General features: G+C 54.3%; 8 protein-coding genes across 8 annotated transcripts; 3 read left to right on the top strand and 5 right to left on the bottom strand.

The window, feature by feature from the left end:
* Positions 1–10: 10 nt before the first annotated feature.
* On the top strand, positions 11–1074 carry CGCA056_v012828 (uncharacterized protein; the record flags this gene model as incomplete). Its single annotated transcript, XM_037328072.1, has 2 exons — positions 11–103; positions 367–1074. 2 exons carry the CDS (start codon positions 11–13, stop codon positions 1072–1074), a joined length of 801 nt encoding a protein of 266 aa, XP_037173032.1.
* A 921-nt stretch (positions 1075–1995) lies between these two features.
* CGCA056_v012829 (putative CDP-alcohol phosphatidyltransferase class-I family protein) lies at positions 1996–3431 on the bottom strand (the record flags this gene model as incomplete). Its single annotated transcript, XM_037328073.1, has 2 exons — positions 1996–3007; positions 3109–3431. The coding sequence occupies 2 exons, from the start codon at positions 3429–3431 to the stop codon at positions 1996–1998; spliced, it is 1335 nt and encodes a 444-aa protein (XP_037173034.1).
* Positions 3432–6690: 3259 nt separating this feature from the next.
* On the bottom strand, positions 6691–7503 carry DHG2-1 (L-rhamnose-1-dehydrogenase; the record flags this gene model as incomplete). Its single annotated transcript, XM_037328074.1, has 1 exon — positions 6691–7503. One exon carries the CDS (start codon positions 7501–7503, stop codon positions 6691–6693), a length of 813 nt encoding a protein of 270 aa, XP_037173349.1.
* Positions 7504–8903: 1400 nt separating this feature from the next.
* Positions 8904–10394, bottom strand: rhmD (L-rhamnonate dehydratase; the record flags this gene model as incomplete). The annotated part of the gene is made up of 4 exons (XM_037328075.1): positions 8904–8963; positions 9020–9987; positions 10064–10212; positions 10291–10394. 4 exons carry the CDS (start codon positions 10392–10394, stop codon positions 8904–8906), a joined length of 1281 nt encoding a protein of 426 aa, XP_037173623.1.
* Positions 10395–12301: 1907 nt separating this feature from the next.
* Positions 12302–15521, top strand: CGCA056_v012832 (putative transcriptional regulatory protein; the record flags this gene model as incomplete). Its single annotated transcript, XM_037328076.1, has 2 exons — positions 12302–12543; positions 13247–15521. The coding sequence occupies 2 exons, from the start codon at positions 12302–12304 to the stop codon at positions 15519–15521; spliced, it is 2517 nt and encodes an 838-aa protein (XP_037173358.1).
* A 621-nt stretch (positions 15522–16142) lies between these two features.
* Positions 16143–16813, bottom strand: ctr4-0 (Copper transport protein ctr4; the record flags this gene model as incomplete). The annotated part of the gene is made up of 2 exons (XM_037328077.1): positions 16143–16618; positions 16735–16813. 2 exons carry the CDS (start codon positions 16811–16813, stop codon positions 16143–16145), a joined length of 555 nt encoding a protein of 184 aa, XP_037172522.1.
* A 2031-nt stretch (positions 16814–18844) lies between these two features.
* Positions 18845–20824, top strand: FRE2-1 (Ferric/cupric reductase transmembrane component 2; the record flags this gene model as incomplete). The annotated part of the gene is made up of 1 exon (XM_037328078.1): positions 18845–20824. The coding sequence occupies one exon, from the start codon at positions 18845–18847 to the stop codon at positions 20822–20824; it is 1980 nt and encodes a 659-aa protein (XP_037173244.1).
* A 1132-nt stretch (positions 20825–21956) lies between these two features.
* On the bottom strand, positions 21957–23500 carry avnA-0 (Averantin hydroxylase; the record flags this gene model as incomplete). The annotated part of the gene is made up of 6 exons (XM_037328079.1): positions 21957–21961; positions 22087–22700; positions 22752–23001; positions 23057–23271; positions 23341–23347; positions 23413–23500. The coding sequence occupies 6 exons, from the start codon at positions 23498–23500 to the stop codon at positions 21957–21959; spliced, it is 1179 nt and encodes a 392-aa protein (XP_037173243.1).
* Positions 23501–23880: the final 380 nt, after the last annotated feature.

Genomic DNA, 23880 nt, shown 5'->3' on the forward strand with positions numbered 1-23880 from the left:
AACCGCAAGGATGAAGAAATATCTGGACAAGAAAAAGTATTCGCGGCTCTCGATGAGGGGCAGGAGGCTCTTGGGCGACGCCAAAGAGACCACGCTAGAACAGGTTGGTGTGCCACAAGATGAGAGGCGATAAGTAGTCTGGACTGGTGAGGTTGAGTAGATGGTGGACGGTGGATGGGGTCGGTGTTTTGGGGGGTCGGCCGACGCAAACTTTTGGTCCGTGGAGGAGCCAGACAGCTCACCACTCACACACCTCAACCCCCCAGACTACTTGCATCAAACCATCACCAGGCTCCGTTCAGCATGTCACAACAGATCTGTTTTTCGCCATTTGTCATCGTCATACAGCTGACTTTGTTTCGATAGGTCTTGGACGTCTTCAGCGCAGAACACAAGCCCGTCAACCCCACGAAAAGGAAGAATCGACCTAATTTTTTTCCCATCCCACTCCTGAATGCGTTCGCCGTCAAGAACTTTCGTGCTACACAATCTATTCCTCTCGCCGTCACCGGCCGTCAACTCCCGCTCATCTACCGGCTTGTGTCGGGCCTCGTTTCCGCGCCCCACTGCAAGACGGTTCTCATCTTCGACACAGAAGGCCGCTTTGACGTAACACGCCTCTGCTGCGGTGTCGACGACATCCGTCACGTGTACGTTCAACGTCCGGCGCGCCGTGGTATCACCGGCAGCACCAATGGCCCTGCCGATCCAAAGCGCATTTCCCCAGACCAACTTAGGGAGCAAGTCGCTGCGGCCGAGCAATGGATATTCTACGGCAAGCACAATAGCGGCGCACGCGAGTTGTGGGGGACTGTGGTCATCGGAGCCATCGGAGCCGGCGACATAGTGGCCGCTTGGAGAGGCTGGCTGGATGTCGAACGCGCCAACGTTCCCGGGTTCTCCATCGCGTGCAGCGCAGAGGAGGCCATCAGCGATCGCCAAAGGCGTCAAGAAGCCGTTGACGCGGCACTGTGGGTTGCCTCTGCGAGGTGGGGAAGCTTTACCTTCACGGAATCCGTTCCTCATGCACCCGAATCTCACCACAGCAATGCAATGACGACTGGAAACAGTTAAAAGTGATGGGGCCGTGGAGGATGCGGAGGAGGAGACAAAAGAGGAGATGCTAGTGGAGCGAGCATGCTTCTCGTAATGTCCAGTGCAACTACATCTGCAACTACGTGCTACATTGCACATTTAAGGACATGCTCAGGATGCTCTCCTTCTGTGTCTTCACCAACATCTCTGAACCCACCATACCCACATGTTCCACTTGCATATGAAGACAAACCCTACTACAACAACCCGCCGTTGCAGCACTCCAAGTCATGTTACCTCGGAGCTGGTGTACTTGGAAAACACGGAGCGGAAAGGGATCGGCGGCCCAGGTAGCCGAAGGGGGGGGGGGGGGGGGGACAATGCACCAACGCCAACACCGGCCGGACTTGGCATGTATTACAATAACACGGCGCCGCGCGAGGCCGCAGCATGACGGAGATGCGCAGGCTAGGCATCAGCCCAAACGGGTAGGACCAGATCCCTCTCGGCATCTCAGTCCCGTCTTATTACCTTTCATAGTCCTCCAAAGCCAATCAATCACCATGTACATGGTTCGGCAGCGGCGTGAAAAATTGTAACGAAGCCGGCCAAGAGTTGAGTTAGCTTCAGGGACCTCCTTAATCGTGCCATAAACAAGCATTTCGAAGCTTGGCGATAATTGCCAGGTGTTGGGCGCGAAAATCAAACCGAGTGTGTCATAACGGTGGTACAGGTTCAAGTGCTTCAAATCCCTCGGCGTCAAATGGCGCCTGTATATCGTGTATTCTGCTGTAGCTAGTCTCGCAACTCTAGATTGCGGTCATATACCTCGTTGATTGGAAAACGCCTGTGGTATCACAATTTTCCCCCGAACTAAACTCTTAACCCCAACACTATGAAAAAGAAGGAAGTGGCTCGCTAGCAAACAAACTCTTAGATCACAAAGTTCACATGACCACGCTAGCCCAAAATTGGCTGGTTACGCTCCTCCAGAGGAGTGAAAACGGCGCTGTCCTTCGACTGAAGAGCCTTCAAACACTCCTCTTCACCGAGAATGTCCTTTCTCAGAGATGTGACAACCCTCTTGCGAATCTCGCGCTGGATGCCGTAGCGCACAGCGTCTAGAACGTTATCGACAGTCGCCTTGGGCTTGTAAGCCGGCTCCGTACCATCTTGGTAGACACCGGTCTTGACGAGGATGCTGTGCCACTCATTGTCCGCATGCTCATCGTAGGCGTTGGTGCCCCGAATATCACTCTCCGGTGTATCCCCAACAAAATAGACGGTGTCGGGAGGTGCGTCCAAGCCGTGTTGCTGACGCCGCCATTGCTGTAGCAATCTCGTTGCAAACTCGAAGGTACTGACCTGGGGCTTGCCGAAAGCGTGGGTGTGCAATTTGCCCTTCTTCTTGGTAACGTCACGGAAAATGACCTCCAACATGCGGCGCAAAGCGCCCATGCCAAGACGAACATTATCGTGGGCAGCAGACCAGACGACATCGTTGTGAGAGAAGTAGATCGGTGGGCCCTCGTCGAAAGTTTCGCTCAGAGTACCGAGACGGCCTCCCTTGGACATGGCGAGATCGAGCATAATTTGAATGTCGCCAGCCCAGTCTCGGGAATCAGCGAAAACAAAGATGGCTTCAATGGTGACATCCGTGAAATCTCTTTCGCGAGAATTTGTAAGTTCGTCCTGGGTGAGCTTGCGGAAGGGGGTTGTTGCGGAGTTGTGCTTGATAATGTCTCCGGGTGTAATGACATCCTTGAAGCCATAGCCCTCTGCAACTTCGCGGCACTTTTCGCCCTCACCGCCAACAACAAGGACAGTGTTGAAGCGCTCGGCCATTTCCCTCATGGGAGTGTGGCCGCAGATAAACTGCGCTGGTGAAATGTCGATCTGCATCTGCTTAGACAGATCACCACATCTCTCTTCTTCCGTCTTACCACCGCCATTGGTGAGGAAGATGTACGGACTGTTAGACGTGCATGTTAGCATCCATCATTGGCGAGCAGAAAAGCCACGATGCGGCGGATACAAGTGGGGCCGTGCGATGTGGGCAGGGTGACAACTCACATCTGGATACCGTATTCGTTGTCGCCATTCAACACCTTCATCGCCTCAACTGCTTCGGGGATTGCCCGACCTCCTCTAATGAGGACACCGTCGATGTCGAAGGCGAAAGCAAAGCTGTCAGCGACAGGGGCGTCGATTGTGGGCGTGACTGGTGACAGCGCGCCGGCAGGGCTACCCAGAGCTGATGATCCAGCAGAGCCGCCGGCGGAGCCATCCAGAGAGGATTCAGGAGTGCTCAGAGCAAGATTGTCCAGTTCCTTGCGGGCTGCGACAATGCTTTCAATGAAGCTGCCGGTGGACGAAGCTCGGTGGTTGGGAGCCATGTTTTATAACCGTTATGAGGGGAGTCGAACACGGAGGGAGCAGACTAGTTTCCTGGTGCGCAATCAAGTGAAGTGGTGAGTAGTAGAATGCACCCAAGCTTAATCTTTGAAAGATAAAGAGGTCAAAAGCGCTGATGAATCGGAAAAGTGAATGATGGAGCAGCAATAAGCATCATCTTGAAACTGCGTCCTGGGGACCACCGGTTTATATAGTCCAGGTATGAGAGCATCTTGACTTGACGCTGACGTCTCACTCTAATAGCTGAGCTCTCTTTCTGGAGCACTCTTTTTCCAACGTGTGGATGTCTCCGCAAAAACCAGGCAAACGCAGGCCCTTGTTGACTGATACTCCTGGGATGAGTTTCTTGAGTCGTGCATGGTCCGTGGATACGTGGAGGCGAAGTAGCATGAGAAGTTTTTTTGGATCCTAGACCTGAGTGCTCCACTGAGGGAGACACAAGGACCTTACCTGGTGGTGAGAATTCTGATTCCTACAGGATACAGCAGTACATGTTTAGGATAGGCTCAGTGCCCAATCTCCAAAGTATCCTGCGTGCGTGCGCGCCTGTTTGAAAGCAAAGAAACGTGGGCACAAAGCGGAGCGACGGCGGTGAGATTCAGATTGGGGTCGGCGCAAAGGCTGGGCCGGGCAAAGAAATGAGCGAGTCACCCAGCGAGCCGCCAACCAAGATGGCAGTTTGAGAGAGAGCATGGTGAACGAGGCTCCATCCAGTCCCAGTTTGCCAACCGTCATGGTGGAGACTTGGCTTTCTGGTTCCTCGTTGCGGCTGCGAAAGGTTCCGCCGAGAAGCAAGGAGAGGCCCTCGAAATGTCCCGAGAGGGATGATGATAACTGGACTGATGCGGCAGCGATCGCCTTTCCGAAGCGGCCTTGGCGAGTGCACATGCAAGCCGCCATCACGCCCGTTGGACCCTGAAATAAGCAAACTTTCAAGACTTTCGGACGGGTGCTGCGGCTTGCGGCATGGTCAGCCAAAAACAGCAATGATGAGGGAGGGACATCCAAGATGGACAAGGCAAGCGAGAGAAGAAGCGACACGCAGTTAGAGAGAAGGACGCCTCGGGCCAACGAAAGGTAAAGACAGCCGGGAGTTTGATCCGGTATCTTTCAAAGTATATGCCGCGCCACCTTGTCTCTAGGTAGTACAAATGGTACATCGGTGCTTTTGTTTTGTGTGATGCCTCTCACCTGAAAAGGGCAGAGAACACTGTGAGGATGCCCCTCCACTGCCCCTCCCCCTCCTCCCATCCTTTCCCCTTCCATGACTCCTATTGGATCCAGGTGCTGCTCCTTATCGATCGTTCCTTGCGATACGGCTAGACGTTACAGGGGTGGTGCCAGCAACCTGCCGTGATAGCACAGATTGTGGTCCACAAATGCGAGAATGCAATCGCACCATGAGGTGAGAGCGAGGGCGTCGGTGTCAGGAAGATTGGAAAAGTGTATACGTAGCGCAAGCCTCGACGTGAGACTTCTGGCCGTGTGGTGGCCAAGCGGGCTCCATCATAGCGGGTCCGGAGAGCCCGTAGTGACGTCATATTGGTGGATACCCATTCGAGACACTAGTGTACAGACAAGGGTTCAGAAACCAATGTGACAGGCCGGATTCTCGGGTGATTGGACCAGGAGGGCTCCGTAAGACGGGCCGAAGGAACTTCCGCAGTATCGGCTGGCTTAGGTAATGCGCTTGTGGCGGCAATGAACCGGGCGCTTGGAAAGCGGTCGGGCCCGGAAGGCCTCGGGCGTGTCTAAGGTACGGTTTTTCTGATACCGGTTCCGCATGACAGGGCTTGTCTCACTGCCTGCTAATTAAGCACGGCTGGCATGGCCTTGAAGAAAAAAGTCGATTCGAGAGTCTAGCAATGCTGATCCTTGGCAACTGCCCACAGAAGGCCGTTTTCCTGCCAACGTATCTGGGCTAACAGCGACTGACTCGGCGAATGACGTCTCGTTGCGGCTTCTCCATGTCATTGCGAACAGGACCACAATTCCACAACATCTCCAGGCCATCCACATACGTTGTACCCGCCGCCACGGGCACGTCGCTCCGCGGTCTGTCCCTCATCAACATTTGTGGGTGAACTGGCTGCTCCCACCCTCCCTGTTGAGGGACGGGCGCAATACGCACAGTATCTGCTCTTGGGGTCCGAGGAGTGGGAGGGCACGAGGGACAATGGAGCATAGGCAACGGGACAATGAAGCATATGGCCAAATGTTCGACTCGTACAGTATGTGTTGGTCAATTCGACACATTCCCCAAGTATCCACTGCGTTCCCAGTGACATGTGCGACGCATTGCAGGCTCACTGCGCGAGGTAAGGTCAAGTAGGGTGGGCAGGCAGGCAGGCCGCAGGCAGGCAAGGCATGGTGGGCATGGTGGGCATTCTCACAGGCTCGGGACGACCTCTTGATGCGCGTTTTATCATCCATAGCCTTTTGTCTCTCTGTTTTCCTGCGCCTCGCCGTCTTCTCCTGCGCAGCTACGCCATCGGTCAGCTTTGCCGAGACGAGGCAGGACGTTGGCCGAACAGAAACAGGCCGTGGTCCGGCGCTATCGCTATCGCGTCCCGCTGCCACCGCGCGCGCTACTCGCCATTCGCATTGTGATGCCGTCACCGTCCGCCGTCTCTGTACTTATATGCACGCCCCCCCTTGCAACTCCCCTTGCCATCCATTTTTGTCTGCCTTCAGTCCACCAGAGACAGTTTGGACATACGGGCCTTGCCATTCCTCATAAACCTGCTGCATGTTTTAGCTAGATCCTATTCGCCTGTTGTAGCTTGTTGGGTAGAAAATAGCATGGACAACGACAGGCGAGAATGAGAGGAGGGAAACAAGTATCAGGAGCCCATGGTACTACTACTCTGCAGACACCAAGGAGGCTGAGGGGCTCCACGAGGGAATAATGGAGGGTCATGGTTCCAATGGGCTGGCGTGACTGGATGGCCAGAGCACGAAGGTGGATTCTGGGAGACGCCGCTCACTTGCTAATAATCAATCATACATCCATCCATCCTTGGAGCTGCGTTTCACCCTTGATAATGGGCAACGCAGGCTAGGCCGGCAGGTAGTAACCAAAGCGCCTTCGCGTGCGAGGTGCGTGTGCATCTCCCTTTTATCCCTCATTCGTCTTGCAAGATGCCTCATTCCTCATTCCTATTTTACGATACCTTCGAGCAGGATTCCCCGATACCAAACACTAAAATGGAAACCCGAACAGGTCAGGGGTCATGGCGCTTATTGAAGGTTGACGAAGAGGCCGCCATCAACGAGCAACTGTGCACCGGTAACATAACCGCTGAGCTCTTCACAGGCCAAGAAGACGGCCGGGCCGGCAAGGTCGGACGGCACTCCGGTGCGGCCCAGAGGAATGCGGGATTCCATGTATGTGCGCTTGGCATCATCTGAAAGATCTTCATCGTTGAGCTGGGTCTTGATGGTGCCAGGGAGCAACGCGTTGCAGCGAATTTTATGCTTGCCCAGAGCAACAGCGGTGCTCTGCATCAAACTGAGGACACCGGCCTTGGTGGGAGTGTAATGTGTTTGCAGACCGCCACCGACGAGGGCAGAAATGGATGAAATGCCTATGATGCTGCCTCCCGGGGGCGACTGCTGGCTCATCTGGCGAGCAGCAGCTTGTACGACATAGAAAGCACCGTCGAGGTTGGTGCGGACAGTTTTGGTAAAGAGGTCTGGCGTCAAGTCGAGAAACTCGGCAAAGGTGCAGATGCCAGCGTTAGAGACACAGACGTCGAGGCGGCCGTTGCCCGAGTGCTTAACGGCGAGAGCCACCAGCTGGGCGGCGGTCTCGGGCTCGCGAACGTCACCAACTTGATGAGCGAAGCGTCCGGCGTTAGGGTTCGCCGTTCTCAAAGAAGCTGCCTCGGATTCGAGAGAATCGAGATGAGGTTGGTCCTTCTCAAGGCCCAGGTGGTTGACGACCACATCGGCTCCTTGTTTGAGGTATTCAAGACAGATGGCACGTCCTATACCGGTGGTACCCCCAGTGATGATGGCGGTCTTGCCGGCGAGAAGGTTGGTTGGAGCCATATTGATGTCAATTGCCTGCGCAGTAGTTCGGGACGTCGCACAGAAGCTGGAGGAGGTGAGGTTGATTTTATGTCGGGTGCGGGGTTGTCTTGGGCGGCAAGGGTGTCGGAGGATTTAGTTGGTTCGACGGCGAGGGGACGGCGACACGGGTGAGGAGAAGCCGGAGGGGTTAGACAAGATCGATCGTAGCCTACTTCAGATTGATGGCGTGCAAGATGGTTCGTTGACTCTCTTCCGGCTGTCTTCTCTCGATTGAAGCGCGTACGTTCTGACACGGGTGGGCGAGTGGCTGGCCGGCAGATTATTTGTAGCTGCGGACGATCGTGTGGTGGTGTGGGTGACGGCGGTGGAGGAGGCGGAGACGCGGGAGGAGCACGAGGGGTTAATGTGCAGCGAGGCCGGTTCTTTGGAGCACCGACGAACCGAGTCACGATGCCCAAGTTGGTATACAAGGTAAGGTAGGTAAGGTAAGGCAGGTAGTAATTAGGTGCCTAAACTTAGGTGAGGCAGGTCAGTACTTTTGGTAATCTTTGTTGCCAGTAGGAATGCACCTTAAGGTAGGTAGGTAGGTGGGTAGCAAAGAATGCGCAGGCATCGTGTCTTTCTGTCAGAAAGCATCATCGAGGCTACCGGGCTACCTTACCTACCCTACCTTACCTACTCAACCTAAGGTAAGGTAGGTAAGATAGTGCCGTCCCCAGAAGGTGTCTGAGGTGCCCAGGCACAGCCCGTCTATTCCAGTGTCCCCTCCCCCAGATCACTTCCATAGTGTAAGGTGCCTGGGCTGCCTTGGGTACCTTATGTCAGGTTCCATTCACTGCACCGTGAGCCCCTTAAAACCCCCACCATGGACCCACTACGAGCTGTGTCCATTCTCTACTTAGTGTCACTCACCCCGCGTCCTCGGGCCTCATTACAGCGAGCCAACCCCACCAAGCACAGTCGGGAGTCCCTCGTTCTAACAACGTCCACGCCGCTGAGACGGCCTTTGCTCCGCGACCTCGGGCGACACGACGCCATTTATTCATCGCCTGTCTCGGATTTTCCGGTGCGTCATGCCCTTCGGGTGTCCCGATGATGGATATCATCTCTCTCAGCCACTTAATCACTGCCATGGTTAGACTGCTGCTGGCCGTCTAGATCAAGGCACACTTCTGATGTCAAATTCGGCAGAGACCGAAGGCTTAGGGAACGAAGAACACAGTGAGCCGATATTAACATCCAATTCATTTCCATTGCTACAGCATTATGAGAGTATTCATGGCCGCTGGTTGCGGCACTGTCCCAAGGGTCTCGTTTGTAATGGCTCCCCGCCGTAGACAGTACTTAGCGCTCCACCACCGTTCGCCTCTATATTTCATGACCGTGCATGCCGTTCGCCTCTATTCTCTCCTTGTACTTCAAGCGCCATTCGTGACGTTCGCAGCCGCCTGCTCCTCTGCCGTCTTCAAAGGCCTCTCCTATCTTACTGTTAGTCTTGCTACAATCGCATGTGGGTGGGTAGCTAGTTTCTTACGATGCTGGTGCTGAGCAGCGCCTTGCCTGGAATCAACTTTGACCTCACGGCGGGGTTCAACGTCAAGCCAAAGCCAGGCTTATCCAAGTCTGCCGTTGTAAGATATCCCTTGGTGGGAATGGGCTCGTCCAGGAAGAGATCACCGAACACGGGAAGCACGCTCTTGCCATCTGGGGAGTTGGCCAGGTACTCTTGGAATGGCGTGTTGGGCTGTGAGATGACAAAATGGTAACTGTACGGGCCACTGGCGTGAGGAACAACAGGAATGTCATAGGCGGACGCCATCGCCGAAACCTTGAGCAGCTCTGTCAGGCCACCCAGCCACATGACGTCGGGCTGGATGATGTCGAGGTTGCGGCCCTCTATAAGCTTGCGGAACCCAAACCGTGAGTACTCGTGCTCGCCCGTTGTGAACTTGATGGTCGGGTGTGCCCGCTTGATCTGCTCGAAGCCGTCCGTATCGTCAGGGGACAGACACTCCTCCCACCAGTTGATGTTAAGGTCCTCGCACGCCTTCGCAATCTCGATTGTGTAGGGCACGTTCAGACTCATGTAACAGTCCACCATGATGGGGAAGTCGGGGCCGACACTCTCACGGTGCTTGCGCAGGAACTCGACGTTCTTCTTCAGCCCAACGTGTCCCTCGTCTGGGCAGTAGGGGAGAGGAACCTTGCCGCCCCAGAAGCCCATCTCCTTGGCCGCAGCCGGCTCAGGGCCGGTGCAGTAAAAATCGAGTCGCTCCTTGGTGGCACCACCGATAAGTCTATAGACAGGCTCATTTCTCAACTTGCCCAGCAAATCCCAAATGGCCAAGTCAATGACGGAAATGACGGCGAGGGGCAGACCCTTGCGGCCGTAAAACATGGAGCCTCGGTACATCTGCTCGAACAGCAGGTTCGTGTTGCGTGGATCGGCACCGATGAGGAAGCGCTCGAAGTGCTGGTGGACGAGCCAGCAAGCCGGAGGACCTGTGCGTCGTGTATTAGCAAATTAGTTTCTCCGTCGTCTCGCCCAAGAAAGGCGTCGCGGATACACCCATCTTACCTCCGAAGCCAGTAGCAATTCCAACGGTGCCATCTGAGGATTCAATCTCGACGAGAAACGAGCCCAGGACGTTGATGCCCCAGCTCGTTCTGGAATTGCGGTATTGCTCCCATCGCGAGCAAGGCGTGGAGATGGGGCTGTCAATCAACCTGTTGAAAATCAGTGTCAGTCGCGCTTCTGTGACACGTCGTACCGCTGCAGTCGGAGCGACGTGGTGGGAAGCTTACCAGTGGCCGCCCTTCACATTGTGGTAGTCGCCTCCGGAGCCGACGCCGCCAATAACGAAGGTCCGAATCTCCTTGATGGAGGGGAATGACCTCACGGACGCCATTGTGTCACTCGCTGTATGGCTCTTGCTGAGGGGGTGGAAGTGGTAGTGAAGAGGGAGTGACGCGCTGCGGGACAATTACGAGAGCCACGATGCGGTTGAAGAAAAGCGATGGGGGGGAAGAAAATGTGAGGGGAAGAGAAATACACCAGCGTCTTTTTAAGAATAATTGGAGGAAGTCGCCATGCGGTATGCGGGCGGGCTTACGAAACAGACAAGCCGAGCTGGATACGAAGGGAGGGGATAAAAAAACAAAAAAAACAAGAGACAGCTTATCAGACGACGGAACCTAGGCAGCCAGGCAAGGAGCAACTGGGCAAAACCGGCAACGGCAACATGATCAGGTTAGTGGGGGTGAACAAGGCATGGCTGGGCCGAGAGTCTCGTGGATTCAGCTCGTGCTGCCTCACTGACTGAGGTAAGGTAGTGAGCGGTGGACGGGAAGGTTTTTGGAGATCGGTGTCAGATGTCCCGACAGGCGGAATTGGATCCATTGATACTCGGCATGGGGGTTCGGAAGCTCCAGCGTACGCTCAGGGCACGGAGGACCCTCCTTACCTCAGGTCCACTGCAGTGTGCTTATGCTTAGGTAGGTAGGCGGGTATGAAGTCCTTCCCTCTCCGTGCGTCGGCCGGGCTCCGATCAACTGCTGGCGTGGGCAGCAACTTGAAGGATATGACCAGCCAGGTTGATGTCGTTCCGGCGGATGCAAGACGCGCCGAGTTCGGCATGGAACACGGCATGGAACACAAGCTTCTCTGCTCGACCAACAACGAACTCAATCGAGTAAGTAGCACAAGGCTCGACTAAAAGCCCTGCAGGCGCTCGCCAATCGGACATTTCAGTGTATAACTGGGCTTGCGGAAGGCGATGGCGGATGAGTCTGCGTCTCTCAGAGTCAATTCGGGTGAGCTCTGTTCCGTACGAATCCCAGCCATGGTCTCGTGACAATTGCCATTCGGGGAATGGGACAGCTCTGCCCGAGATCTAGTCCGGGACCTTTGGATAGGCTGCTTCTCCTGAGGCATCAACAGGTGCTTTCCTCCACTGCGGAGGACTCCAGGTCCGGTCGCAGCCCGACTTGGGAGGCCGGCGGTAGCCGTCTCCGCACCACGACTCCCGTCCAGGTCTGCCCGGCGCCGGCGGATCGCACATGGCGGCCACAGGTGTGTCATCTCGTGATTGATCACGTGGAGCCTACCATTTGCGGGTATGCTACTGCAGTGTGGTCGTACCTAGGCAATGGAATTTTCTTGCCTCGGCCTGGCGCAGCCGCTAGATGACGGATCTCAAGCCACCTCCACATTCTGCCCGCGTGGCCTCCACAGTTTGCTTACTGCAGTTTTGGCATTCCATCTGTTGGAGTCTGTCCAATCCGAGGCGCCCGTTTCTTCTCCGCCTCCACACTCACCTCCGCACCCCTCGCGGGCCTCTCCGCTTCGCTTCCCCTCCCCCGAATTCCCTCCCCCCATCCACCTTCCCCTCGCCGCCATTCCATTCCCTGTCCTGTCCTGTCCGTTTGTCTGCCTGTCTGTCTGTCTGTCCACTGCTGCCGTCCGGGGTTGTCACATCATTTTCTTCTGTTCGGCCTGCGGCACGTGTGGGACGAAAAACAAAAATACCCCGAGCCTCCTCTTGCCCTCCGCCCCAGCCTCCTGTTCCTGTGCCCTTTTTTTCCCACCCTCTGCTCAACATTACCCCGAGCTTCCCAAGCTTCTCCCGAAGTTTGCGTTGCGAATCGCACAAACGCCTGCAACTCCAGCGAATTTGCCGCCCTCGCTGCGCGCGTCATACCCAACCACGCATCTTGCCTTGCCTTGCCTTGCCTTGCCTTGCCTTGCCTTGCACCCGCGCACCCGACGACTGCCTTGCGCTGCGTCGCGTCGCCCATCCGACCCGCGCACCTGAGGATGCAGCACAATGGCGGACACGCTCTCAGCAGCCGGTCACCGCCTGCAGCCAACACCACCAAGTCTCTCCAGAATCTGAACCAGGACCAGAACCAGTCGCAGACCCAATTCCAGACCCAGTCCCTGAACGACCAGGACTCTGACGACGGCAACCAGCTGCATAGCGCTGATGAAAACGATCTCGACCAGGACGATCAGGATGTCACCCGTCTTGGGAAGCGCAAGAGACCCATATCTGTCTCGTAAGTCATTCACTGTTCTGTTCCGTTCCATTCCCCTTGCCCGTCCACTTAGTTCTCCTTCCGTCCTGTCTCCATTCTATCCCTATCCCAATCCCGTCACTGCCCAACAACAACCTCGCTTAGGTTGGCCGTCCCGTACTCGCTCTGCTCCGTCCTTCCTGCCCTACCTTTACTGTGCTTTGTCTTTGTTTAAACCAAGTCAGAGCCTTGCCCGTTTTCTGGATACCTGCCTCGCCTCTCTGTCTGATATCCCCCCCACACCTCGCCGCCTCATTCCTGCTCTTACCCGCCTGCTTGTCTCTGATATGCCCCTTGTGCTCTGCCGTCCCCGTCTTCCCCATGTCACCGTCTCCAGAGCATGTGCCTTCCGAGCAAAATACCGAAGCTAACAACCCAATTCCAAGGTGCGAGCTGTGTAAGCAAAGAAAGGTACCGTTGCGTCCACTTCAGCTTCCTTTTCCGCTCCCCTCCATTTCCCCCTTACCCACCTCCACAGTTGCTGTCCCCAGTTTCTCCTCGATCCTCCGTCGTGGTACCTTCATTACCACCGTAGTGTTGGCAAGCTCAAAGCGTACACAGCGTTATTCATTTTGATTTGTGGCCTCATAAGCATCCGTTGGAAGACGCAAGGGCGCTGCAGCTGACCGACCTCGGCTTTACAGGTAAAATGCGACCGTGGCCAGCCTTCCTGCGGCTGGTGTAGTCGCAATGGTGCTCTTTGCGAATACAAGGAGCGTAAGAAGCCTGGACTTCGCGCAGGCTACGGCCGGGAACTTGAGCAACGCCTGGATAAGCTCGAGGAAATCCTCAGAGCGCATGCCGAGATCCTTCAGGCAACTCTGACTTCCAGCCAACACAATGGCACGGCGCCAAGTATACGAAACAGCAACCCAAGTCTACCCAGTGACCACGGCACTCCACGAGAAGCCGCGAATTTGTTTCGCCCGTCAGAGTCGATCAGGACGCCACAGGCTGAGACTGCCCTCTTCTTGCAAAAGCCGTCCACTTATCCGCCCTCAACGCAGTCCATGGAGTTTGGCATGCCTCCCCCGACGCCTTCAATGCATGAATTTCAGGGGCAGATGCCCATGAGCAGTATGCCCGCACCTCCGAGCCATGTGGCTGCCATGTCCCACCCAAGCAGTGCGGCTCAAGAGTACTACGGCACGAACCAGACGCAACTCCACTCGCCTGACGTTCCAATGGCCCAGAGTCAGACCTCAACTACACCAGATCAAGAGCTTCCACCTTACGACTTGCTCTATGCCCTGGTAGACCTATATTTCAAGCACATCAACACATGGTGCCCGATTCTGCACAGGAAAACGACCCTTGATTCTCTATTCGGACCCTCCACTCTTGAAGAGACCGATCGCATCCTTCTCCACGCCATCGTAGCCACCACCCTGCGCTACTCAACCGATTCGAGACTCACGGAGGACAGCCGGCAGCACTATCATTCCATATCCAAACAAAGAGTCTTGCTGTATGGCATGGAAAATTCTTCGGTTAAGGCTCTCCAAGCGTTGGTGATTCTGGCCCTCGATCTAGTAGGGAGCAGCAATGGCCCGCCAGGGTGGAATATCATGGCTTTGATCACAAGATCGGTCGTGCAACTGGGTTTGGCTGTTGAGAGCACATCCTTCTCAGTCTCGCCCAACTTTACATCAATTTATACATTGAGGGCCATGATTCTCCCGGAGCCAAAGGACTTCATCGAAGAAGAGTCACGACGGCGGCTATTCTGGATGATATATCTTCTGGACCGCTATGCCACATTGGCAACCGCCTTCGAGTTCGCACTTGATGATAAAGAAATCGACCGCACATTGCCCTGCAGAGATGATTTGTGGATCAAGAACCAAAAGGTCGAGACGCGGTGGTTTCGTACGCAAGACCATCCTGAGGATACGAACCCCGAGTATGACATCAACAAGCCGGAGAATCTCGGTGCTTTCTCGTATTACATTGAGATCTTGGCCATCCTCTCCAAGATCCACAAGTTCTTGAAGCAGCCTGTGGATATCAGTGCGTTGAGCGATGTTGAGCAGTGGCAAATGCGGTACAAGGAGTTGGACAACATGCTCACATCGTGGAAATTCGGTCTCCCCGGTGAATACGGCAATATGGCGAAATTGTTCCAGCCTGGCAATAAGACGCTCAACTGTGGCTGGGTCATGCTACACGCCACGTACCACACAGCAGTCATCCGACTGCACTCGTCAGCGGCATATCCAACGACCCGGTCTCCTATATTCACCCCTTCTTACAGTGCTTCACAGAGATGCCACGGCGCAGTCGAGAACATAGCCGCACTAGGCGAATTCGTCGTGAACAATGGCCTGCTGGCGAAGCTGGGTCCCCCTTTCGCATTTACACTCTGGGTGGCCTCTCGTTTGCTCTTAGTCCACGGGTCAACCGTAGAACACAAACTCTCACCTCAAATCCAGTTTTTCGTGGAAACCCTTCGCGAGATGGGGAGATATTGGCCAGTGGCAGCGCGCTATTGCGGCCTTCTACAACGCGTCTTGGACGAACACCGCGACAGCGAGCGACAGGGAGACGGCGTCACCCCGAGCTCAGTCAAGATACTAGCCGACATGCGCCGGACGGCTTTTGACCTCGACTTTCTGATTTCGCGGCAGCCTCGCGCGAACGGGGTGCCCAACCACAGCCGCTTACCAAGCGTTACGCCCGCACGAACACCGGCGCCAAATGAGCTCGAGTATTTGGATGTCTTTGACTTTTTCAATGTGCCACGTCTGCCGGTAGGCAATGAGAACATCGCCGGTATCCAGCATGCGGCTGGCGGGCCCAGTGGGCAAAATGGAGCATCATCGGGCGTTGATGCAAACAGCGAGAACGGCGGCTCCAGCGGACCAGCTCCTCCGGGCAACGAATTCAACATTACGAATTTTATGGTGGACGCGAACAGCGACTGGCTCTTTAAGCAGGAGGGAGCTAAGTTTCTCACATGAATCACACCCGAACATTGGAATTAGGGGGGTGGTTTTCGATTAGCGTGCTGCTGGTTGAGTGCTGTTCTGGCAACGTAACGCATGGCCAGGTAATTATTTTAGTTCTTGCATTAGCCCGATACCTGTGTGTTTTGTGTTTGTAGGTAAGATGGGTTGACTCAATCAAGGGTTGACTATGCAAGTATGTGTGTATGATAATGACGGATCTCACGTTTGTCTCAGACCCTGGGCGACTGGTCTCAGTCCAACAGTTGTTGAGCTACAGCTGTTGAAAATTCGAAGAACAAGCATTTGAAGCCGAAGCTTTTGATCGGTTTGAAGTTGTGTTACTAGTATGGGGCGGGCGGATGCTGGGTAGTGGAGAACTGCCTATTGAGGATCTGACGGGGTGAGAATCCTATGATACAACAAGGTTGCGCCGAGGCATTTGTCAATAAAAACAAGGGTATATATTCATTATTTGCTTCGTAGCCAACCCAAGTGTCTGCTGAGCATTAGACAGCAAAATATTTCCCAGTCCCCCCGTCCCAGCCTGACCGATCGCAACGCGACAGTGCCTTATGATCATGCGCCACAACACCGCTGAAAAGATGCATACAACATATAGGGTAGCAGGATTTATCAGCCACAGCACACACTTGGCTCCTCAATGCCTGGAGCCTTTGGACCTGGTGCTGTTGGTGCGTCGAGGGTGATGCGGCAGACAAGCCAGTCGCACAGGAACTTGCCCAGGCCGGCTCCGATGATGATTGAGATGATGAGGTATCCGTTGTAATACATTGCCAGCAACATGACCATGTAGGCCAGGCCGAAGGTGGCGGCGTGGATTATTGAGCGAATAAATTGTTGCAGGGGGGATGCGCGGAAGACGAGCGTCTGAGGCGCCACGACGGCGGGAGGGTCGCAGCAATTGGTTTCTTTCGGGATGCGAGCTTGCAGCTCAGCAGCGCGTGCTTGGAACTGGCGTTGAATGAGGGCATCGTATTCTTTGCCTAATCTGCGAAAGACTTCGAGGAAAACGGTGAGGAGACCGACGCCGATACAGCTGGCAGCGAACATGCCGGCATTTTTGATCTGCCACGATTCGGCAAGGAAGCCTGTCAGGGGCAAAGGTCAGCGAGAATTCGTTCAAGGTTGAGATGTCACACAATTGCGAGCATGCTCGTATTAGGTAGGCTAGGCAGTCAGTGCCCATTAGGTTGGTTATACGCACAAGCGTCAACTGTGTACCAGTTCCACAGCATGGACATCTTGCAGTCCGCCGAGGAACTGCTCATAGAGCTGTGATCCATTATGCCGCGAGGTCTGTGGCTCTATTTTCGTAGCGTGTCGATTCTGAAGTTGCAGGAACTTCAGCCCCAGAAGGTTGCGATGTTCGGTTTCTGAGTGGTGGTAGCAAAGCGCAATTCGATCGGGGACGGTGGCAGCTCATACGACCGGCGCCGCAGGGAGGAGTCAGGGCCGGGGTGGCTTATTATCTATGCGAAGACGGAAGGCTGAAAGGTTGGAGCGCAGGGTGAGCGAGAGGATTAAATTGCCCCGCAACGAGAGGAAAGATGCACGGGCGAGTTCGGCAGCAAGCAGACATGCAGTGGGTTCGGGTGAACCGAACAGTGGGAAACGCGACCAGCAGAAGCTCTGGGTCGCGGGGGAATCGATCCTAGTAAGCTAAGTGGTGCGCAAGTTTCAAGACAGGCGGGAACAAGGGTCCAGATTTGGGACTGAAGAGTTGACGTGCCCTTAGAGAAGTGACTTTATGATTGGTGGCAGAAGAAATCAGAGTTGAGGTGGCAGTGACAGGTGCTTTGCCAAGTCGAATTGCCAAGTTGGGTTCCCACTGGCCATCGTGAGGTGAGCGCGGAGGGGACCCTCTAACTTGCTCACGCTAAGCCGGTTCGGAGGTTAACTGCGTAAGGTACCTCCATATAGTACGGAAAAGGTACCACGAAAAACCGTGTACAGATGCGGGTGGGTACCGTTTCCCGCCGGGCAACCTATTCAAAAATGACAATTCAAACTGCAATTGAAAAATGTAGCGCAATGCACTTGCTCAAACACCACCATGGGATAATTAGAGCAGAGTGGTAGGGGCAGGAATCTGGCATGGCGCATCTTATTGATGCTATCAAGGTGCAAGAAGAAATGTGAATGCGCTCTGAGCCTCAACTTCTTCTATGGAGAACAAGTGGGCCTTGGAACCGCACCTGTTCAGTGTTACCGTAGTGTAGTGTCCGCGCCAACCCCGCCGCGGCCTCCTTAGTGGATCGACGCCCCCGGCCCGGGCCCGCTTTCCGGCAGAAACTTGCTCAAAGATGCTCACTTCGAACTTGCTCATTCCACGTTTCCTTCACTTCAAGTTCCGTGTTTCTGGATCGGGTCAGCTAACTTATTGGCTCCCATCTCAAGACCAACAGCGACATATCAGTGCGTCCTGTGGATTCACCTGCTTCACTACGGTCAGTCCCTAGCCGGATATTGCTTCTTCAATGTCTCAGTCCATCCTCCGCTGATATGATTGATATGGCCTCAAGTCTTGCTCAGCGAGGACGTGGATAAACCCCGCTGTTGCTCTGCGTCAAGGCAGAACCACACGGCTTTCATCCATGGACCTCGTCATGGCCAGGCCCTGTCTCTCCCTTCACCGCGGGCTCCAGCCTGGGTCTGGACCTTAGCCAACTGGCTCATCACAGCTCTCCCATTCTTGATGACACACAAACTTGCTCAAAAAGAAAGTCAACAACCGCCGAAGCGGCCCTAGTATGGGGCATCTGGCTATCAAGATAACTCCGCTTCTCATCCCGGATCGAAACACCGCGGAGCCGCCCCAAACCGGAAACATACCAAGACCCTTACATTAACTGACCAACCCCATAAACTCTCTCAAATCCCGCCTCGTCCCGTTTTTCCCGTGCAGAGAATGCGACGATACTTACCTAGTACCGTTGCCACATCGTCCCCTGGGCCTTAAGAGAAATGCGTCGCCGGATGTCGCTATCTAGTCCACCGTCATCTCAAAGTCTCTCGTCCCAGAACGACCAACAGCTCCCGTATTAGGTTTTTCCCACGCCACGACCATCATCGGCAATACAGCACAGTCCTCGCTCGATGATCGTCATCCTACTTCCTCACTATCTCGCCATCAAGCCTCCTTCCCTCGGCAATACTTCGCGACGGCAGAACGACACGCGAACGGCCTCGTTCTTTATGCAACCCTACATTGCGCTGCAAGTCAACCTACGTAGACGGCGCTGAGCGCTGACGTCTCGCAAGCTTGCCCCCATTTCAGGCGCCGACCTACCGACAAGCTAGGCATCTCTTACAGAATGGACTATCATCTTAGGAGCCAGTTGGCAGCTCGCCATATCCAGAACCTCAGCGAAGCCTCGTCCTTAGAGCCTCATTGGGGTTATGCAGACCGAGCTGTCCCCTGTACCAACGATGCTGGATCATGCGCATATCTTGATCTTGTTTACGGCTCCCACGACCGGGGTATGTTATACGTTGGTATTCTATGGATCATCATTGGCGGCATTCTTTTGATCTGGGCCATTGGAAGACGGGCCATTCCATCCCTCTCCGAGGAAGACGTCCTTCGTGCTGCCCTCCTAGAAGACACACGCGCGAGCAAGAGCTTCGTCCACCGCCTCCGCCAAGCCACCTCGTCTGCGGTCAACCGCTATCTCCTTCCCGACTGTGTCCGACCCATCTTTGGACGCACCACGCGTCTTCAGGTATTAATCCTGACCGTATTGGCTGGTTACCTTCTGGTTTTCTCCTTCGTCGGCATGATCTACACCACTTGGGTAACGCCCGTCAAGAAAATGCCAGGGGTCTACAACACTCGAACTACTCTCGGCCCCTGGTCTGATCGTCTCGGAATCCTTGCCTACGCTCTCACGCCCTTGACCGTTCTCTTTGCTACCAGAGAGTCGATCCTCTCTCTTCTCACCGGAGTCCCCTACCAGAACTTCAACTTCCTTCACCGCTGGCTAGGATACATCATTGTCATTCAGTCAAGTCTGCACACTATCGCGTGGTTAGTGGTCGAAGTTCGACTGTACCAGCCTCAACCGTCCGTCGCAAATGAGTGGATCTCCCAGCTATACATGATCTGGGGCTGCATCGCCCTGTTCTTCCTCATGGCACTCTACGTCCTAAGTCTGCCTCCGGTTATTCGCCTGACGGGATATGAGTTCTTCCGGAAGTCTCACTATGTTCTTGCGATGCTATACATTGGAGCTTGTATCGGTCACTGGAAGAATCTCGAGTGCTTTATGGTTCCATCTCTCGTTCTTTGGTTCCTGGATCGCGCTGCCCGTGGTATCAGAACGGCTCTACTACACCATAACTTCATCGAGGGCAAGGGCATGGGCTTCTCTGCTGCCCAGGCTGCCTTGACGATTTTCCCGGACGCGGAGGAGGGCGATGTCGTCCGACTCGACTTCGAACATCCTCATGACGCATGGCACATCGGCCAGCACTTCTATCTGTGTTTCTCCGAAAGCAGTATTTGGCAGTCTCACCCGTTCACTCCTCTTAACGCGCCCCTGACGGTGAACGGAAAGACGAAGCACTCATACATTTTCCGTGCCAAGGGCGGCGAGACCAGAAAGGTGGCCGAGATCGCCGCACGAAAGCTTGCCGCCCTCTCCGGCGACAAGGAACATGCTGCGCCCACGACGCCAGTGATACTGACGGGGCCATACGGAGACCCAATCATTCGAAATATCACCTCGGATGTCAATATTCTCTGCGTCGCTGGTGGTACTGGAGTGACGTACGTTCTTCCGGCTTTGATAAGCCTCAAGAGGTACTCGGGGAATTCTCGGAAGCTCGAGCTTGTCTGGGTCGTAAGACACATGAGCGACGTTGCTTGGATCAAACCCGAACTTGATGCCCTAGAGACCAGTGATGGTCCAAAGGTGGTTATCCGCATCTTTGCAACGCGCGATGCTCGCAGTCAACCCCCGAGCCGATCTAGCAAGGCCATTGAGGCTTCTGAATCTGGATCTACGTCGGAGGACGCAGCTGGTTCCGATGAGAAGCAGGCTCAAGTATTGTCACGCGTTGTGACGGAGACGACGAGCGGCGAAGCCTCTGGGCATCCCCAGCTAGACACCATTGTTCGGAACTTCGTGGATAATACTGCCTCTGGTAGAACGGCCGTATTTGCCAGTGGCCCTGGTGGCTTGATGTCCGACATGCGTGTTGCGGTCTCGAAGTGCAACTCGGTGAGTAGGGTATGGAGAGGAGAGGAGCGGTATAATGTGACCCTTATCCATGACGAGCGTATGGAAAGGTGATGATTGACGGATACGTGCTCGGGGTTCCTGCGGCTTTCATTGTTGTCCAAATTCATCAGTCTTGATACCATTTTTCGTAAGTAGAAGACTTAGACCGGTGCAATATACCCAAAAGTGTTGGTACAGCACTATTACAAGGCACTTGCTTCGACTTCTTTCATTCATATTCGATCCCTCAGCCAGCACATTCTGTGCGTGTTTCTGGGGATGGCTTACCATGAAGTCGTCTTCCTTTTTCTTTGACGAGGAGTTTAACAGACACTAGACATTACGTATATTTGCATAGGAAGTGGTAGGCATAAACGAGGCGCATCGCGGTCAAGGCATTGGTCACATACAAGCGGTACGGAGAATTTAACGACGTCACTCCATCTATGTCATCTTGAGAATGGTCTTGACTGGATAGTGCCATTGTCGAGGGTGGCATCAATCTGGCTATCTGCACTCAGGCGTTCACAGCATGGCTCAGAGGCCCTTCCAGGTCGGAATCATGGCCGTTCCACAAAGGAACATGCGTATCGTGAAGAACGTGGGCTGACACAATTGTCTGATGATGATCATGCCTCGGACCTGCCCTCCAGCAGGCTTGGGTTCATGTCGACGAACTTCTCGCATCTCGCTCGTTTCTATCTCCATATTCCCTGCCAGAAAGCGAGCTTCGTCATTGCAGGTATCTTATGATCCAAGGACATCACTGTGGTTTGAAGCGAGATGACCACCCAAACACACCGGATTGTGCGGTGAGTTTGACTCTCAGAACTGTAGCATTGCATGTACTTGGGCCCATCGCTATCACATGCGTTTCTATGAATCTTCCGGTGAGAGTAGTCCGAGAACCTTGGCGTCGAAACTATGCTTGCGATGGAGGCAAAGGCCTCCTATTCCGGGGAGATAATCCGTGCGAAGATATCAAGGTTCCGGCAGGGCACATCTAACGGTGGTGTTCCATCGCTAACGCGATTGACCATGGATGACATGGCAGTCTATCAGAGACACTCGTAGTGATCCATTAGAATACTCCTGACTGCTCTATGAGTGCAGTGCTGCGTCAAACCAGAAACGGGGAGGGCGCGCTTGGAGACTATGAGTTTGCGCGAAAGGTACGGGTGGGCTTCCAATTGAATATGTTACGCTATACTACCTCTGTGCAAGGGTCAGTGTGCACATAAGAGGGGGCTTATTCCATGTGTTGAAAGCCTTCACATGTTTTAAATCCCCATCTGCGTCCCACATGTCTTCTTCTCCTAAGGGAACAGGCGCACGCTGGATATCGTAGTGCCACAGCAAATTCGCGAGTATCAGCCTGAGCTCCAGGTAGCTCAGATGTCTGCCTATGCATCCTCGTGGGCCGAGAGAAAATGGCTGACTGGATTCCTTGTTCTCACTAGCAAAAGCAGACTCTATCCATCTCTCCGGAACGAAGTCATTGGGGCGGGAGAAGTTGTAGGGCGAGTGAGTCGCTGCCCAGCTGTATACAGATACCGTAGTTCCGCCAGGAAGGAACTGGTTGGCAACGGTGTCGCCGTGCTCCGGCACAGTACGCGTGAGACCCGTCGGCACAGGTGGAAAGATGCGCAACGCCTCGTCAATACACGCATTCATGTAGGGAAGTTCCTGAAGATCCAGGAACTTCATGTCTTCGGCAGATGCAAAACTGGATCGTATCTCTTCCGTGAGTCTCTTATACGCGTGTGGGGTGCGCATAAGCCACATCGTTAGGCCCGAGAGAAGAGAAGCTGTGGTCTCGGAACCAGCAACTATGAACAGGGCGCTGTTGAGGATGATCTCGTCCTGGCTGACTCCGCCCTTTTCGTTCTGGCGGAGAATGTAATATAGAAAATCTCGGTGCTCTCTCCGGAGGCCCTCGTCAATTCGCCTACCATTATTGTCAGCAGTTGTAGTGGCAGGTGTCTGGGAAATTCCTTACTTGAGGCACTTTTCTCTGCTCAGCTCCAAGTGGCGGAACCTTTTCTCTCTGAGATCACTTGGAATGAGATTAACAAGCACCTTCTGCAGAAGACTTCCGGTCTTGAACATTCGCCTCGTAGCCTGCTCGTACGCCCCAGCCTTGATGGTCTGTGTGATGAGGGATACCCATGAATGGAAGACACCGTCTTTGAGACACCCGAACGGTTCGCCGAAAGCCATGTCACCTATGATATCGAACGTTGTGAAGTCTTGAACGCAGGTGATTAGACGGATTTTTCCATGGAATCAATCGATGAAACCCACTGAACCAGTCGCAAATATTGATTGCCGTGTGGCTGTCAGAGAACGGTCTCAGCCTATCAACGAAGAGGTTTACATAGCCGCGGATGATGCTCTCTTGCTCCAGTAATGCCTTCTGGCTAAAGGCGTGCGAGAGCGCTCGCCTTTGGCGGGTATGGTTTGCATCATCAGCCATGGTCAATGTTGTAGATCCCGGTATGTCCTGCACGGATCCGACGCTGTGGAATTGATTAGCGCACGCGTCCGGTGTCAGCCTTTCCAGCATAGGTCAACGTCAGGTATCTCACTGGATAGCTACCGAATGTTAGTTCTCCAAATTCCTAGGTTCTGGACGAACGTGGTGCCTCAACTTGACGTACGGTCTTTATGGAATTGGGGGTGCCCTTGGCGGTGGCCATATATGTCCTTCCATGCTTGTGGCTCCGTGAAGGAAAGCTCATTTGGCATAATTCGGACGATTGGGCCTATCAATTGTCAAGACTGATTCCCATGATCATGCAGGTAACTGACCATATTTCAGATGCAGCTGGTGGACATCAAATGGCCACCGTCCTCGGAAAAGCCCCCAGATGCTATATACCTATATCCGGATCAATCTGAAGTGTCAAGACTGTGTTTGAGACTACCTACTGGTGAGATTCTCGCCAACAAGGGCCCGGGATATCTAGCAAGAGGGTGGATGAAGACATTGTATATGCATGCCCAAGCAGTATACAAAATGACCTGCCAACATCAGGGGTCGGCGACAACGTGAGATAGATGACTGCTTACGATGGAGATGGCAGTACAGGAGGCCCAAGTCAGTCCTGGGAGGATTTCCATAGTGT

Source organism: Colletotrichum aenigma, assembly GCF_013390185.1.
Source record: "Colletotrichum aenigma strain Cg56 chromosome Unknown KSG_Cg56_contig09, whole genome shotgun sequence".
Classification (NCBI taxonomy): Eukaryota; Fungi; Ascomycota; class Sordariomycetes; order Glomerellales; family Glomerellaceae; genus Colletotrichum; species Colletotrichum aenigma.